This window comes from Montipora capricornis, chromosome 6 (genome assembly GCF_036669925.1).
Source record: "Montipora capricornis isolate CH-2021 chromosome 6, ASM3666992v2, whole genome shotgun sequence".
NCBI lineage: Eukaryota > Metazoa > Cnidaria > Anthozoa > Scleractinia > Acroporidae > Montipora > Montipora capricornis.
In genome coordinates this window covers 52,329,163-52,347,922 of record NC_090888.1, presented here as the reverse complement: position 1 = coordinate 52,347,922, position 18,760 = coordinate 52,329,163, and the positions used below count along the sequence as shown (strand labels likewise).

The 18,760-nt window shown below is 40.0% G+C and overlaps 2 protein-coding genes and 1 non-coding gene across 3 annotated transcripts in view; 2 read left to right on the top strand and 1 right to left on the bottom strand.

Moving 5' to 3' along the window:
* The first annotated feature begins 7,937 nt into the window (after positions 1 to 7,937).
* Positions 7,938 to 10,126, top strand: LOC138054106 (uncharacterized). The gene is made up of 2 exons (XM_068900605.1): positions 7,938 to 8,540; positions 9,629 to 10,126. Exons 1-2 carry the CDS (start codon positions 7,938 to 7,940, stop codon positions 10,124 to 10,126), a joined length of 1,101 nt encoding a protein of 366 aa, XP_068756706.1.
* Trnat-ggu (transfer RNA threonine (anticodon GGU)) lies at positions 8,914 to 8,986 on the bottom strand. Its single transcript has one exon. It is a non-coding gene; the product is annotated as a tRNA-Thr (tRNA).
* Positions 10,127 to 15,063: 4,937 nt separating the features above from the next.
* Positions 15,064 to 18,760, top strand: part of LOC138054105 (uncharacterized) — a 26,475-nt gene continuing 22,778 nt past the window's right edge. The window contains exons 1-2 of the mRNA XM_068900604.1: positions 15,064 to 15,254; positions 18,323 to 18,448. The gene's annotated coding sequence lies outside the window, so the exon portion shown is untranslated. The remainder of the gene's footprint in view (positions 15,255 to 18,322; positions 18,449 to 18,760) is intronic.

Sequence of the window (18,760 nt, the reverse complement as noted above, 5' to 3'; positions counted from 1 at the left end):
CTGGGTGCGGCTTTGATTGTTTGAAGGGAAGAGCGGGGCTAACAAAGAGCTAATTTAAATGCGAGGAGATTATGTATTAATATGCAAGGGGATAAGTCACTTATCCCCCTTGCGCGTTAACACATAATCCCCTCGCATTTAAATTAGCTGTTCATTAGCCCCGCTCTTCCCTTCAAACAATCAAAGCCGCATCCAGCTTTTCAGACAGTTGATTTGGGGGTTATTTAATATATTTTCCCCGAAAAAGAACAAAGGAATCCGAGCTCATGTAAAAATAACCAGTGTTAACTACTGCGTTAAAAACCTATTGGTTTTGATACCTCTTAACCAACGGTTAGAGCTAACCAGGGTTCGAGCCATCGGCTCCAAAGTTTGACTAAAACGCACAGTAATGTTTCAGTGGGATAGACTAACTACTTTTTTTTCCTGCGGAACCACAGCCATCAAGCCAATCGTGAGCCTTACTCGACTACTTATTACACCAGAGATTGAACATAGTTATGCGAAATTTAAAACGGCAAGATTTCCGCACAGGTCTCTACTTCATTATGCATACACTCCTTTGTTTCAAGAAAACAATAGCGATAACAATAGACGTCATTTGGTACTGTGGCGCTTTGTTCTTTCTTTTTAGAGGTTTTTTTTCTTCTGTCTGAAATACGGAAAATCGAACAGTTTTTCCTGCAATTTCGGCACTTTTCCTGCAATTTTACCCATTTTTCAGTTTTAGAATAAGTGCAAGAAGAGGAGTTTCAAGCAATCATTGTAATAGGGTTCAGATTCGCAAACATAACAAACAAACCAAATAAAAGTACTGTCATAAGAAATTTAATGGCTACCTGCTCTTTTTATCGTCAAATTGTTCTTCCTGTCTGCTTAAAAATTCGCCGAGACACTGCAAAGTGTATATTTTCTTCCTTTTCTGTATTCAGGATCACGAACGGTGCATTTAGTGGAATTTTGCGATTTATTGCTCTTTGTAGAGATATGCAATATGCTCAATGATACTTCCAAGTAAATAACTTTGGTAGAGATCCATGGATGTTCCCGTACGAGGCATACTTCGTTTCACTCCCCATCATTTTTTTTCAATGATCTGCTGTGGGCTCGTTTGTCTGGGTCGACGAAGTTTAGGCGATGGTTAACTGTGAGATGATGTTAGCCCTTGTCTTGTAGGCACTTGTAAACTTTCCGGCTACAGGTAGCTAGGGCTAATATTTTTTCAAGGAAAGTTTACGGTCAGAAAATTAATATGTGTTCTGGCGGATTGAAGGCTATCCATTGCAGTTTTTTCTTGAGCATCGCGAAACAGATCCATCCCCCGATGCGGCACTTTGTCTTTGCCAACTGACCGCGTTTTCACACAGGTTTTGGACACGGAAGACGAAAGTAAATTGTTTTCTTTGCACCACTCTATGTACAACTTTGGAAAGGCTATAAAGCAGGGACAATTTCCAAATGATCAAATCTCCCATTGCTGTGACGCTTTTACTTCGGTAGCCATCTTGATTATTACGAAGACACAAGTTTGCTTCAAAAGAAGGAAAACATGAAACGATTTTAATTGCAATGAACTCGTGCATGAAAGTTTCCCATGAAAGATGCACCAATCAGCCTTTAAGCGCGGTATACTCTTCCAGGCAGTGAACTTATAAGTGTGCCGCACGCACGGGGCATGAAGGAAAAGCAGGTCACAGTTCACAACAATACTGGAAAACCAAAAACTATCACAGGCACTAACCTTAAGCCTAAACAGTGCCTTTAGTCGTAATTAGGGTTACGGTTTGCATTATTAAAGGGATGAGTTTTTTTTTAATTTATTTATTTTTTTAACAACTTTATTGACCATTACACATGTTACATACAGCAAGATAAATAACCGAAAAGAAATGAAATATACATGCAAAGTGATATGAAGTGATAAGGTCAAAAGGGAAGGTGCGAACGGGACGCGAGGACCCATGCGAGGCATCGCCCATGATATATAAAAAAATACTAATAAAGAAAATAAATAAATAAAAATAATAAAAAAAATTAAGATACAAATAATAATTAAAACACGGTTAAATTTAAAAGACGCTAAAAGCTAGGGTTGCTTCAAGAGTAGTAAGACAGGGATCTCTTAACGGTAACCTACAAGTGTAAGTTTGATTGTAGGTGCTCGGCGCGGCACGTGTATATAATACGTATCATTGTTATGTAAATAGTCAGTCAGAATTCAACATAAATATAATTTTTAAGGAGTGAATTAGCAACTGGACACGTTAGCTCAGTGGTAAAGAAGAGGGCCAAGTAATCCAGATGTTTACAGTGGGTCGGAGTTCAAGGCAAGCTGCGAGTGACATATCATAGGATAAAATGGCAGAAAAAGCCGAGCGAGGTCTAGAAATAAGAACACGACGAAGGGATAGAAAGAGGAAAGCTGGGACAAAAACGAGTAACGGTGTGGGCGATGAAGGGAAAGAAGAGAGAGAGGGAGGGAGAGAAAAAATGAGATCCGTTTTTATTCATCCCGTTAGTACAAATTACCCATGTATATATTCGGTTCTCTTGAGTATACGTATTGTTCTACAAAACATTAGCGCGAATGAATAATTAATTTATTCTGCATGCATAATGAGTAGGGACCTCTACGGAAATCATTTCTTTAAAACTTCCACCTCAGTACAACTGTAGGTATATCCGACGCAACAGAGAAGCTGCAACACTACGTCACTCTTATAATGTACAAAGTCAGGAGCCAGATACTGACAGCATACAACTTCTGAATATTTGTTTCTCTGCTGCTTCAGAAATCATAGGTTGAAAAAGGTTTCATAGGCTTATTTCCACCCACAAAGCAATACAAATTAATAATAAATTTTATACAGAAAAGTGGAGGTTTTCGAGCGAAAACCCACAAATTTAATAGTTTTAGCACACCTAATGTCGCATTTAATGCAAGATATTATTATTAATGTATAACTTTAAATGGCGCGCAGACATAGCGACTACGTTGTGAAAACCAAGAAATCATAACCTGTTACTAAAAGAGCACGAGAGCCGCGCGTACTGGGGAATATTGGCCCAAGGTCGTTGCAGTACGGAACGAGGGCAGCGAGGTCGGTACAGAAGCAATTGAGGGACAATATTCCTCAGTATGGTCCCGAGTAAGAGAAGTTAGTAAGGTATTTATTATATGGTATCGTTTCTTTGAACGATCGGACACTTTTCGTCTTGGCGAATGATCGTAAATCCCGTTTTCCATCAGCGAACTTTGAATGGTAACCATTCACATGTAAAACTAAATTCCGCTTGCAATAACTGTACTGTTGCGAAGAAAATTAAATTCCGTTTTTTAGAAAAAGAGAGAGAAATACGGAAACGGACCAGCCAATCAGAGTGCTCTATTTAGTCTGAGAATTGCTTGCCATATAATAAAATAAAATAGACTATAATTTAGGTTAATTAAGAGGCTGTCCGCGTAAGAACGGCACTTCACCGATTTCCTTGATATTTTCAGTGATTGTCGACTACCCTATCCCATGTACAAATATTGCATTTACTTTGATCAATTCCATGCTTTTCATTTTTTTAGAGGACTGTTTCCGAGGTGACCTCTGAACTCCACAATTTGCCGTCTGTAACATCTTCGATCTAGCTGTAAATATCGGACACCAGCAAAGCTCTGCTTTCTATTATGGAAAACTGATTATTTTATATATTTAAGAGTAACTCTTCTTTAATGCATCACAGGTTCAACGATTGAGTGCTACAAAATATTTACTGAGTTATGAATGTTTCAAAGGCGGGAGGTAACTGAGTTTTAAAGCTATTTTTTCAGATGTTGGACGTGATATAGAGCCAAGACTACTACAGCCGGAAAGTACTTATACAAGGCTAACACATCTTAGAATAAAACTTTTGGGCACTCGTTTGCGGGCGCCGTAAAAGGGTTCCTTATTTTCACAATTATTCGGCGACATTTTGACATAAAAGGGACCACCGTTTCAAATATTTTTTGATCGCAAGTTTGAGATACATCCTTCTCTTGAGAAAATATTTATATGGATAAGTCAATTACTTCATCCTAAATGCCGTTCAACCTTCAAGATCTTGCATGTACGAAAATTGGCCTGTTTGTGAAGAATAAACAAGAGAAGACAAGGGAGACTAGTCGTCTACATATTCACTTATGCATAAATGAAAGGCATTTTTTAGAGGACAAAATTCATTGATAAGTGGTGTATGGCCAGGTTTTTTAGGGTTGCCAAGAAGAAAAAATTTTCATCAGTTCCGTGTTCCGTGCTAATTCTGTTAAATGTTTTTTATCAGTTTCTAAGGGAATTACTTGAAAAACAAACATCTTGAGATGTATATTAATACATAAGGTAATAAATATAGAACCTCCACAGACGTTTAATTTTAAAAGAAAATCGGGTTTTTTTTCAGTTTACGCCATTTTACACTTGTACGTTGTGAAAATTTATCAAAGTTATCGCGAACAAATTGTCTCTTTAATTATCTTAATTAAATTAAATCGAACATGATTGTCGGGAGAGATTTGCAAACAAAATCAAAACAGATTTTATCGACAAGTCTTCGGTATTCGCTTTAAAATGTCCTCCATCTACTCAGATTGTTCGTTCCACGAACTCTTGAAAACGCCATGTGGGTCTAGTAGGGACGAACTTGCGCATGTTTTGCTATCTGCTCATTTGGCTGGCTGCCACTTGTCGAAGTGTAGTGACGTTACAGAGGTTAAACTGATCATTTCAAGAGCGGGAATCCAGCACTTGTCAAGCTCTCAACTGAAGGGATGGACCATCTGCCCCAGGCACAGACATCTACTGGGACGATTTTGGCGTGGTCCAAGATCCTGCCAATACCCTGACCACACAGGAAAAATTGCAAGTGTGAAGGGCAGCCACGTCATTACCTTCCAAATGGCCGACGAAATAAAGCTTATTTTTCAAAGAAATACTGCTGTCGGATCACGTAAGTACACTTTGGCCTCGGTTAATTCTTGTGGCGAGTCCCGTTTAGCCCTAATACCAGAGATATTTCAGGCTTCAGCTGTTGTTGTTTTTCATTGGTGTATACCTAAAACTAAAATGTACTTCTTTTTACTGTCTAGCAACCAATACCAACTATATGCTGTCCGTTGTTTTCGTTTTTTACTAGCCTGAATGGCAAACAATATTGGAGAATATAAAACCAGTGCTGGGCTGCACGTATCATAGTGTGAACTCATCCGCATAGTTTGTCCCTTTCTGAGTCTTTCTACTACCATTCAGGAATAGTTTCCTGTTATTTATCGTACGCATTGTTATTATTTACACATAGCTATCTGCACCACTTGCCGTAAGAAGCATGCTGAGCGACTGGCGGCAACTGGATGGCAGAGCTCTGCTAAAGTCTTGTCTAACCAGGAAGAAGCGGATACTGAGAGGTTTGTTGATTATGTTCATTGCGTTCGACGTCCTAGACCATGGAAGCAGCTAATTTAGTGCCAAGTCACATGCTGAGAGCGAGCAGTTAAGGCAAAGATCACTCAATTTGCGTGGACCCCTTTTTGAATTCTTTTTGAATGATATGACACCAGAATTTCTGCAATCAAGGTTTGTTTATGGTGACAATCAAAGTGCTTACCATTTAAGGAATACTGAATACTGAAAACAAATTAGTTCTTCCACAACCGCACCCATATTATTTGAAGAGAAGTTTTTTGTGCAGAGAAATAGTTAAGCAGGCCATTCTGGAATGTTGAAGAAATTAAAGGATTAAATTAAAGGAAATGTACTATAACAATTATTTAACTGCAGTAAATCTGTAATGTGACCTGCCCAACTGGTGAATTGTGATGATTTTCATTTTCCGATATGGCACTAAGAAGTCCTCTTGCAAAATTTACATACTGACCCCCTTCTACCCAGAGCTAAACAAACATAGTTCCTCCCTCTTTGCAAATGGAAAATAGCCTTGAACCCCCTTGTCTCTCCCCTCCCCTCTACATAAACCGGCCCCTTAATGCCCATCTTTAGTAATACGGTTAACATATTTTATAAATCCGCGCCTATACCTCACGGTAAAGTAGATAATATTTCGATCCTCCAGAGTTGCTAAAGCTGAAGCAAGAACAGCCATACGAGCACATGCTGCTGAAATGCAGACAATGCCATTTCGCCATTTCTCCACGCCTGCCTCGAACCCACATTCCAGTCCTTGTTGGAGTCCTGTCTTGATTCCCGAAGTAACCTCCGGTCATAGACCTGAATTAGTCAGCACCTATAACGCTGCGATGGACGAGGTTGCAAGAAATATTCCTTGCGAAAGAAAACCTCTAAAATCACAGCTTGTCTCATGGGAAAAATGTACTTCAGAACAGCGACAGTGCTTCATCGAAAAGGCCAAAGAAGACTCCATGATTGTATGTGAAGTGATAGCCCCAAACTACGGGCTGGTGCTTTTCAATGCCATGGCCACCTTAGGAGAAATGGATGACGTAGCAGAAGCCGATGATGTGCTCAAAGCCTTGATGAGCGCTTACAAGAATGCTAAAACCAAAAGCACCAAGACGCAAATTCTCAGCCTATATGCTTACAAGTATTGGGTGAGCACGCTGAAGAAACTGAACGCAGCATATGGAAAGCGGTATACACGTCAGATGCAGAGAGCGCGGTGTCATGCGAGAGCGATAGGTCCGGGCTTGGCTCCTGAGGAGAAGAAATACCATCGTGTCCGCATTGATATGAGCAAAGTTGACCATTTCGTTGAGTTTATTAATCGCCCGTACTTTTATCAGGATGTATCCTACGGAACTAAGTTACTTAAGCTAGACAATGGCCAGACAATGGAGATGCCAAACGTTGTCCGTACAGTAACTCGTTCTACAATGATTAGTCAGTACATGCAGTTCTGTCAGGAGGAGAGATTTGAACCTCTAAGTCGCACTACCCTCTTCAAGATTCTGGAAGTAAGACAAGCTTCGCAGCGAAAGTCTTTACAAGGCCTCGACAATACGGCCGCCGATTTTCCATAAAATTGAATCGATAGTCGCTGATCTAGAGAAAGGAGGGATGGACAGGCAATGGTGCACTGAAATCAAGGAAAGGCTAAGGAATGGGAAACGCTATTTGAAAACCAATTTTCGTGTTCATTGCAACCCTGAGGAAGCCTTTTGTCCTGATCATTGTCGCAAGTTCGCACTTAGTGACGAACAAGATCCTGACTTCCAAGAGAAATGCTCCCATCAACACACAGAAAGCTGCAGTGACTGCCAAGACCTTCCAAACGCATTCGATGAAGTCGAAGATAGAATTCAAAGTGCCCTGTGGATTCCTTACAGCAACAAAGAACGAGAAGATCTGCTATACGACTTCAAGCTGGCAAAGGCAGATATCTTGCACTGGAAGGCGCATGTTGTTCGTTCCGTTAACCAAGAAGCGGCAAAGCAAGATCAATTGAAAATGATAAGTGTGAATCCAAATTGTGCGCTGATAATAATGGATTGGGCGATGAAGTTTCTTCAGCTTAGATATCGAGAAAAACAGTCCGACTGGTTCGGTAAGAGAGGATTGAGTTGGCACATATCGACTGTGATCACAGGCGATCTTGACGTCAGTGGAAAGCTGGAGATGCAGTCATATGCCCATGCATGCCAACAGGATTGGTTCGCTGTGTGTTCTATTCTAGAAAACACATTAGGAGAACTTAAGGCCAAGAAGCCGCACATCACCCAAGTTTATTTGAGATCAGATGAAGCTGGTTGCTACCATAATAATTCACTAATCGCTGCAGCAAGGAGCGTTGGCGAACGGGTTGGTGTAGACGTTTGTCGCTATGACTTTTCTGAACCGCAATATGGCAAAGACGTTTGTGATCGGATCTTGTGCCCCATGAAAACATGCATCCGCCGTTTCTGCGACGAAGGACACGACATTCTGACAGCGGGGGACATGAGAAGTGCACTATCTGAACGACCAGTGAAGAGTACCTCCGCATGTGTTTGTGATGTTGACGAAGCGAAGTTAACCCTAGAAGTGAACGAAATAGATGGTTTCAGCAAACTGCACAACGTCCAGATTGACGAGAAAACTATTCGTGTGTGGAAGTCCTACAGAATTGGGCGTGGCAAGGATATCTCATTCGACCAGCTGGGGACAAAAGATCAAGGGGACACCTGTCTCATAGTTAAGGAAGAGTTTTTCCCTTTTCATAATTCACGTGTATACCAAAGCAGAGATTCTGTGGCGGACATTGAAATTTTTGAATGTTCGGAGCCTGGGTGTGTGAAGAGTTTTCAGCTGTTTTCAGAACTTGAAGCGCATTTAGATGTAGGGGATCACTGCGTTGAGGCTGAAAGACAGTCAGAAACGCTTTACGATACGATTCGTAGAGATTGGGTGGAGAGATTTACCACAACAGTCAACTTCACTGAAGATAAACCTTGCAAACCTGTCCACCAGAGTGAAAGTGAACCGGCGCCCACCACGAGCGGTGTTATCATGGGCTGGGACCTAACTAAGCAACGAGCAGGATCAACTAGATTCCCCGAGAAAGTTTTTTTTTTTTTTTTTTTTTTTTTTTTTTTTTTTTTTTTGAGGGAAAAGCTTTTTATTTATTTTAACAGGCCATCACTTTTTTTTTTTTCTTTTATTATTATATTTAATCAAGTACTTACATACTTACACTTACAGTTACTTACTTGCAATAGCTTAAAAGAAAACAGTTGCACAATTACTGTCTTTTTTATAAGTTACAAATCGTAAGTATCAATATAAAATTATTTTAACAACATTTACATTTACATTTACATACACACATACATTAAAAAAATTATATATATAAAAATATATATATATATGTAGAGAGAGAGAGAGAAGAAAGTTATGGGAAACTCAACACTAGACAACTTCTGGGGAAAACTGTAATTGCCCTGAGCGGGATTTGAACCCACGTCCCCCTGATCACCAGTCGGGTGTGATGACCACTACACTATCAGGACAACCATGCTGGCAACATGGCTGATTGATCACTTAATGTGCGGCATTCACGTGGGACTCCCTAATGGGCCAGCTTTTCTATGTGATAACGTTGGATCAACATGTGATTCACAGGCGGACAAGGGTAAGTAGTGTAAAGAGTCAGTTAAATAGATCCCTTGAGCCAACAACGCATCACCCCCAGAAGGATCGCAAATGGATTCACAGTCCAAGTTGAGGAGAAATTGAGAGAAAGTTATGGGAAACTCAACACTGGACAACTTCTGGGGAAAACTGTAATTGCCCTGAGCGGGATTTGAACCCACGTCCCCCTGATCACCAGTCGGTTGTGTTGAGTTTCCCATAACTTTCTCTCAATTTCTCCTCAACTTGGACTGTGAATCCATTTGCGATCCTTCTGGGGGTGATACGTTGTTGGCTCAAGGGATCTACTTAACTGACTCTTTACATTACTTACCCTTGTCCGCCTGTGAATCACATGTTGATCCAACGTTATCACATAGAAAAGCTGGCCCATTAGGGAGTCCCACGTGAATGCCGCACATTAAGTGATCAATCAGCCATGTTGCCAGCATGGTTGTCCTGATAGTGTAGTGGTCATCACACCCGACTATATATATATATATACATAAAAATAAAAAAAGAAAGTTAAAAACTACCTGACGGCAAAGTTTGACCTCGGAGAACAGTCAGGGCTAAAAGCTGACCCTCAGCAAGTTTCCAATGATATGCGGAAGGCAAGAGATGAGCAGAACAGAAGGTTATTTGAGCGAGAAGAGTGGTTGACTAAAAGCCAAGTGCAAGGGTTTTTTTCACGCCTGTCTGCAAACAGAAGAAGACAACAAGCACCCTCACCTGAAGGTGAGCAAAGTTCAAAGGAACTCTTTCTAGAGGAAGAAGAAGAAGAGCGACCGCGGCTGATGGAGCACATCTCAGAGGAACTGAGGCCGCAGCATCCCCTTTCATACGACGCCTTCAACTTGTGCGAGTGTGCGAAGAAAAATAAGCTGCATCAATTTAACGTGACACTGCTCAAGGATATCTTGCGCCATTATGAAGTACCATTTAAATCAAGAGACAGAAAAAAGGACCTGATAGATCTATTGATGTCATTTGTTCAAGAATGCAAATGCTTTAATTAGAGCACTACTGGCATGTAAGTCCATTCAAATCTCAACAAGTTACAACCCCAGGAAATAAGGAGGCAAAACCAATGCAAACTGAACTGTTTTTGTGCGTGTGTGTGTTTTGTATTTTTCATTTTTTGATGAATGACTAATAGGTGTAAAACCATTTGTTGGGTACTGATTGAACCCTTTCAACCTCGTCGAACTCACCGTCTAACTTTCCACGGGTCGTCTAATCCAGACCGCGCCCTGCTTTCTCAAATGACTCGTTTGCCGACATGCCGTAAACGTTCAAATTAAAGACTCAAACTACAGTAAGCTAAACGTATCGTGATATTGCCGGCCAAGAGGTGGTATTTCATGGAAATTTACGATGGCATCAATGCAAATAACATAATTTTTTCCTCTTTGCCACCGGCTGTTGACTGTTGCGCGACCGGCCCGTACCAAGAACACGGCACTACGTTGTCATAAAAAAAGTATTCACCGTGCTCAATGCGATAACCTGCTGCACACTAGCTCAGAACATAATTCTGATCATAAACATTATTCTGTACCCAAGTGTATTGGTGAGGAACAGACCACACCAGTTTGGTTGCTAATTTGCATAAGTGAATATGTAGACGACGAGTCTCCCTTGTCTTCTTTTGTTTATTCTTCACAAACAGGCCAATTTTCGTACATGCAAGATCTTGAAGGTTGAACGGCATTTAGGATGAGGTAATTGAATTATCTATATAAATATTTTCTCAAGAGAAGGATGTTTCTCAAACTTGCGATCAAAAAATAGTTGGAACGGCGGTTCCTTTTATGTCAAAATGGCGCCGAATAATTGTGAAAATAACGAACCCTTTTACGGCGCCCGCAAGCGAGTGCCCCTTGTATGAGTACTTTCCAGCCGTAGTAGTCTTATCTCTAGATCACGTCCCACAACTGAGATAATAGCTTTCAAACGCAGGTACCTCCCGCGTCAAAAAATTGAAACATTCATAACTCAGTAAATATTTTGTAGGACTCAATCGTTTAACCTATGATTGATTAAAGAAGAGTTACTCTTAAATATATAAAATAATCAACTTTCCATAATAGAAAGCAGAGCTTTGCTGTTTTCCGATATTTACATATAGATCGAAGGTGCTACAGACGGAAAAGGTTGGATTTCTTTGGTCACCTCGGAAGCAGTCCTCTAAACAAATGAAAAGCATGGAATCTATCAAAGTAAATGCGATATTTGTATATGGGATAGGGTAGTCGACAATCACTGAAAATATCAAGGAAATCGGTGAAGTGCGGAAATTTGCCTTACCCGTTCTTACGCGGACAGCCTCTTAATATGTTTGAGGTAGAAAGTAAACAGACGAAACAAAGCAAAACAATTACACGGTACAGCTACAACTAAACAAGAAGTCATTCTCGGGTTTCGGATGTTGGCAGATAACCTTTAAGTTCATTTCTAAAGCTTTGGAGAGAGGAAGAATTTTTTATATGTAAAGGTATTTTATTCCAGTTATCGGCTGCGGCAAATTTAACACTGAAATTGCCATAATTAGTTCTTGGCCGAGGTAGAAATAAATTTTGGTTTGATCTTGAACGTGTACAATATCGGTGGGCCTCTCTGATGTTCGTGACATAGGAGTCATAAATATCAGGAAGCAAGTTATTTTGATGTTTGTATACAAGCTCACCTATTTGTAATTTGGTAATTTGAAATATATTCAGTATACCTAATCTAGTAAACAGGGGTCTGCTATGATCTCACCAGCCTGATTGTGTTATAATCCTTAGTTCTCTTTTCTGTAGCAGTAGTAAACAATTTAATGTAGTCTGGTTGGTACTTCCCCATGAGACCGTGCAGTACGACAGATGTGAATAGATAAATTATAATATAACCATTTTAAAATATTCAAGGTAAGATAGGAACGAACTTTGTGAATAATCCTAACATATTTAGCAACTTTCCGTGAAAGTTAGTCAATATGAGAATTCCACTGCCAGTCTTGGTCAATAAGTACCCCCAAACATTCAGTGTGGTAGTTCCTACATTAAGATCAATATCGGGGGTGGAAGCTGAACAATGAATAATGAATAACGACATTAAATGAAATTTGAATAATTAATATTTGGGTTTGGAAAATCAGGACTAATTAATAACACAGCCATGTCAGTGGAATAATGAATACAACATTTATACGATGAAATTTTTATTTTCGTGAAATCAGTCGGCAATCGGCAAAATAAAACTACATAAAAACTACAAAAGACTCCTTCCAAATCTATTCCGAAGCTTCAGACTCAGATCAGACTGGGACTATTGTAGAATCTGCCAAACAACTTGGCGTAATGACCTCTTGAATAGTTTTCTGCCTGAACGTTCGACCTTGATTCACGTGGTTAGTGATTGGCCGTTTTTACACCAGAGACACTTAATCCGTCTGGGACGTAGACAAACATTTTTTCAGCGTCCGTTAAATTCGTCTAGTATAGAGACGGGTACGGGACGCATGATGCATCTGGACGAACTTTCCAGTTTATTGCGTCTTGGAAGACGAACTTAAGTAATACCGTAAAGACTCCTGTATAAGCCGCACCCCCAACTTTCAAGCATGATTTTGGAAAAGATAAGAACTCTATGAAATGTTGTGCATTTGCAGTGACATTAATAGGTTAATCAATTCTGAAAATACGGTTTAAAAGCTTCTTTTTAATCAATTTCCCTATTCCTTGTGAGTGACAACAGTTGTCTGCATTGCTAAAGCCCAGAGTTGAAATGAAAACGATGGAATTTGCACGCAAAAAGCGTAGGAGAACGATTCGAATTGTTTGCTTGGTAACCACGCAGCCATTTGACGAGGGAAGTATGGACATGGAAACGTTCGCTTTCACATCAGCTGTGGGTGGATGTCATGTTAATCAAGACGTATGGAAGCCACCGATCAGAGAAAACTTGTTGCTAAACGAGAGTTTAACAACCACATGGAAAACCACGCCATAAAAGTAGTGTGAGGGCTATGGAACAGTCGGCCACTTGCCTCGCGAGTTCTCCCGAATAGCCCGGTATTTTCTTGAACGTAGTGGAGAAATCAATGTTGAGGTGATCGGTCGTAGACGACATTGTAAGCAGTTGTGCGGAGGAATGAAGATTCTATGCCAGGTAGAGTTGAACTGCTCAAACAGAACCACTGGCGAGCAAGATTCGGGTTTCTAACCTGAAGATCCAAACCTTCTACTGAAAGCAGTGATCAAAAACAGGTCTCAAGATGTTTAACCTTTGGTTACTGAAGGTTTTCAGTTCAATTTGTGACCCTTACAAGCCCGTTTACTCCCTCTGAAAGCAATGGTCTCGTGTATAAGCCGCACCCGCGATCTTTGTCCCAAAACTTAAGCAAAAAGGTGCGGCTTATACACAAGACTTCACGGAAGTTCGTCCGGTGCATTATGCGTCTCTTGCCTGTCTTTGCACTTATGCAGAAAAACTATTTGCCCAAGTTCGTCGCAGACGGATTATGCGTCTTTTATGGATCGTTCTGTCTTGACACTAGACGGATAACATGAGAGACGTAATTCGTCTGGACGGATTATGTGGCGTCTCTAGTATAAAAACGGCCATTACTTGATGTCCAGATTGGTGTCGGTGTGTCAACGAGGGTGTATGCATGGTCGGTTTATCAATGATGTAATTTTTGGATACTGAATTGTGTATAATGGAGAAAAGAAAGAAATCAGAGAAAAAGAGGAATCGTAACCCACGGTAATGTGATATTAAGTCTACCTTGTTTGTTTTATGGAACTTCCTATTTTTTGTTTCAAACCTAAATGGTATTTAATTTTTTTTTTTTTATACAGCTCATACAGTTCCAGGTCACCAAAAAAAGAGGCGGCGTTCAAAGGGGTCGACCAGCAGGTCAGCTGGTATCAAGCTAGCGCGAACCAAGCACTTTTTAATACCAATTTTTATCATGAAATAACATGAATTTAGGATAAAGCCAGTGAATAATACGGATTTTCAACTTGATTTTTTATTTTTGCATTTTTTAAATACTGACATTGTTCTCTAAAACTGCAAAATACATACGTAAAGTAGTCTGCGCCAAAGAAAAATCAATTTTGAAGTTCAAAAGTTTGAGTAATATCCACATTTTTAAGTTCGCTTTCGGCTGCATGTTTTCATATCATACTGCCTTCAAAGCGCACAAAATGCAGTCTCAAAATTTCCCGGTGGAGCATGCCCCTGGAACCCTCTAAGGGCTCGCGCCTCCGGCGTTGTTTGGTCCGTCTCCTCGTTGGATCGCACACTCCCACCTAAAATCGACCTTTTAAACCGAGAATCGTTAAAGCAAAAGTTTCCATTAATCATAAGCCTTACATATTTAACTGATGACAGCCCTATTGATTGACAAGGGTCACTTCTATAACCCAAATTTATTAAAGATCCATCTAAAACTAGCTTATTATAGGAAGATTCCGTGGCTAATACTTATCCGTGGCTATTATGAGACCCAAGCTTTCCTTGTTATGGTTTCCCGGCGTTGAACTAAGAGTTTTCTTTAGTTATTGGCATTATTGGCGCAAATGTCACGCCGCCTTAATAAATTATTTAAATAAAGTACGGGAATAGCTTGTAGCTAATAACAGAAAGAGGAGACAGTTTAGAGCTCGCTAAGATGGACGGGCACCTTAAATACTTAAAAGCACCTAAACGGCCGAATAATTGGGAAAATTCAGATTCTATTCTCTCTATTCTTGCAAATTAGGAGTAACTTTATATCGAAGGGCTGTGCACTGAGATTACAGGAGGCTGTGACCTTTTTGTTCATAAATTACGGTAATAAAGAGGGCATGACAGTACTGCTTGACTCTGAAACCACCTTGTTTCTAGCGTGTCCTGTTTCAATGACCATATTACATTAGAAGAGTTGCTCATCTGTTTTGAATTTCAGGGGTGTGTACGTGGAGAAAGATGTCTCCGAATTTATAGATATCACAGATGGATCTACTTCCTTTAAAGAATCGGTGCGCCAGGTGTTTTTTCAGGCTGGATTCGCCAAATATTATAATAACGATGGCTTCAAGCTTCTCCCATGCCCGCCTGGTACTTTTGTTGATATCTCTGACACCAGAAAAGGGTGCAAAGACTGCCCGGCTGGTAAGCTTGTACAGATCCTATGCATTAAAAGCTATTAAATTAGATTTATGCATACAAGAATCGAATACCAAGAACCGATTTAATGTGCGAGAGTTGTGTCTTAAATGCATGAATTTAATATTAAAATGTATCAAATTAAGTTCCCAGGGATGGAGGTTACCAATATCGCGTCCAAAACACTCAGTCATTGCATTAAAAGTCGCTTTATTAATGGTGCACTACTTATCTAATTCTTGGTACAGTTCGTGTGGACAACGGATATCTGTCATCTTACTTATAGTCATAATTTCAAAAAGCCACCACTTCACACTCTCGTGTCGGGCTTCCTGTTATGAGTAGCAGACTTTTTGTACATTTTCTACACGGCGCTCTTTTTCGGAATTCGCAAGTTGCAACAAAGCTACTGGATGAGTGTGCATAAACCGATAAAATGTTTATATTTCTCGTTTACAATTACAATGGCAACAAAATGGATCCTTCTGTGAAGACGCTATTCAGAAAATTCCTAAGATAACTAACACTTCTGTTCACTCGACCCAAGCACTCTGTTTATTCCACAATTCATATTGTTTAATTTACAAACTACTACTTAACTTTTCACCCACTATTTACAATTCTCATTATACAAAGTTCCTCTTAGTGGTCAGATTCTCTATATACACCCTTATAATAAGTCTAATATATGCCGTTTCCGCTAATGACGTCAAACTCATGCTTTTAAAATGTATTCAGAAATGTACAAAGGCTTCAAACAAGAAAAGAAATCGGAAACGTTCTAAGCCTTTGTACATTTCTAAATAAAATTTGAAAGCAAGAGTTCGACGTCATTAGCGGAAAACGGCATATATTAGACCTGTTAAAAGGCTGTATAGCATCACATGCTGCTTTTTGGGGCCTCCAGGATTTAACTCCAGGATTTAACGTTAAATCCGTGAACCCCAAAAATACAATTCTCAGCAGCGTCATGTAGGATTTTATTCATATCCTGCACGTACTGTTGTGTAGGTGTTTTTCGCTGTTCACACCCTTGCTGGAACGTGATTTGTACTTTATAAATAAGGTATAAAATAAGTTCCTTTGAACTATCTTGTTCAAACTTCCTGATAACGTCTGCGTAATCCGACGAAACCGGTCGGAGATCTGTTGCTTTGTGCTGCTCACTAGTATTTATTTAAAGAGTTTGTGCAACGTCAACTCCAGCTAATTTTCGTTTGACCTTGCACGTGTTTTTTCAAGTTCTACCAGTATTTACTTGCTACACTGTTGCAAGAAGATATTTTGACCTTTCCTCCGCACCTCGACTCTATGCCAGCTACATCCTAATTAATGGCGCAGTAGTCAGAGCACTCGCCTCCCACCAATGTGGCCCAGGCTCGATTCCCAGGCTCAATGTCGTATGTGGATTGAGTTTGTTGGTTCTCAACTCTGCACCGAGAGTTTTTTCTCCGGTTACTCCGGTTTTTTCCTCTACTAGAAACCCAACATTTGATTTGATTTTACGTTAATTTGTTGATTTCAGTTTACAGTGTCTTCATTTACTACTCCAGTGCTAGATAAACTACCTTTCCTTTCCTTTCCCTTGAGCATCTCCGTATGATACTAGCAGTTTCCAAGATGCACGCTCTGTGTTACTCTGTGTTTGTTACTGTTCCTGGTGATCCAATCATAACAGGCGCAATAGCTGTTATTACAGATGAACGCACGTCTCAGCGGTGTTAGTTTCACAAGGCACGAAAACGAGGCTTTCGGGTCAAAACAAGAATTTCTTATTGAAGGACTGTGTGATTCCTTGGTTCTTGACTGTTTCCATGGCTTTTTTTCGAGTAATTTGTGGTTTGCCTGGCCTAATCTTAATATCGTGGAAAGTATGGCAAGGCACTGTAAACCATATGAATGTGTTAACTGAAGTAACAACTCCAAATGTTCTACACAAGGGCAGCTTCCATTCAACGACTGTAATTTTCTCTTCTTCTAAGAAACACGTAAATTCTGGAACGAACTTCCTTTTTTTCTTTTTTCCGCATTTCACGCGCTAAATCTCTTACTATGTACTTATTGACTGAGTGGGAGGGCCGGACTGGAAAAGAGGTCATGGCGTAACGGACCGAGCGCAGCGAGGTCCGTGCGCCAAGACCGCGGGCAACCCGCACGAAGCGGTACGTGTTCCTAGTAGTAGGGTCGTACGGCTTTTTTCCAGCTCTGCTCGCGCTAATGCGTACGGCCCTCATACGGGGATTTTCCCAATATTTTTGCAATGAAAGCGCGCGCGGGGCCGTACGGGCCATATGATAATCTTTTTAACGGCTGATCGAATGTTGACCCGAAAGCCTCGGTTCCACGCGCACTGACACTAACACCGCTTAAACCTGGGGTCAACTGTAATAACGGTCATTGTACATTTTTTTCATTTCCATAGCTTGGGTAGTTTTTCGAAAGATCGAAGTGATGCTCGCATTTATCAGGACAAATCCTTTTGTTTCAGCCACAAAGGTCCCAGAGAATAGCCTTCCCCATGTTAGCCTGTGTCATTCTGTAATCTCTCTGCGCTAGTTTACTGCATCCAGAAATGATAGTGCATGGCACTTTCATCCTCCGTCTTGTACATTCTGTTTTGTTTTGTGATTTGACAATTTTTGTTTTAATCAAATTTTCTCTTAAAGCTTGATCCTGCGCTACAGTAATTAAACTTTGTCTCTATTTTCAAGTAACCCTTTTGATTTTGTGTCTGTCTAAAAAACTGGCCGCGCATCACCTTTCGTTCTGTTTTCTCTTTTTGAGTTGGTCTGTGTTCTCAGGTTCGCACTTGTCTGTTACTCTTTGTTGTTATCATTATGATTATCGTTATCATCATTACTGCTTATTTTATTATTATTATTATTATTATTATTATTATTATTATTATTATTATTATTATTACTATTATTTATTATTATTATTATTATTATTATTATTATTATTATTATCAATATTAGTAGAAGTGGCAGTGTGTACTTATGATGCTTTGCTGTCTCGTTGCGCTGTTTATTCTTAAAGAAAGAGTACCATGATATTATCTATATGCTCCACAGGTGGTTACTACTCAGACAAACCGGCTTTTGTCAGCAACAGTTGCAAGAGGTGTCCAAATGGCACGTTTGTTCACATAAATAAGGCACCTGGAAGAAGTTCCCTTGACTGCAGTGCTTGTTCTCAAGGTTAGATACTTGAATATAGATACAATTAAACTAAATCCAGAAATTTAGGCAGAAGTCAGTAAAGTCAACAACGCGCAATCCAAGACCTTTTAACGTGAACGAACATGCGTTGTCAAGAATATTTTGTCAATTATCAAAAAGCAAAGGAAAGGAACTTTATTTAAGTGTCTAGTCGTTCTAGAGCTGGAGCACTAATCGGGGACACTGTGAACTGCAATTAACCATGAACGCAAATCAAGTCAAATGTTGGTTTTTGAGGAGAGAGGAAACCGGAGTGCCCGGAGAAAACCTCTCGGTGCAGAGTAGAGAACC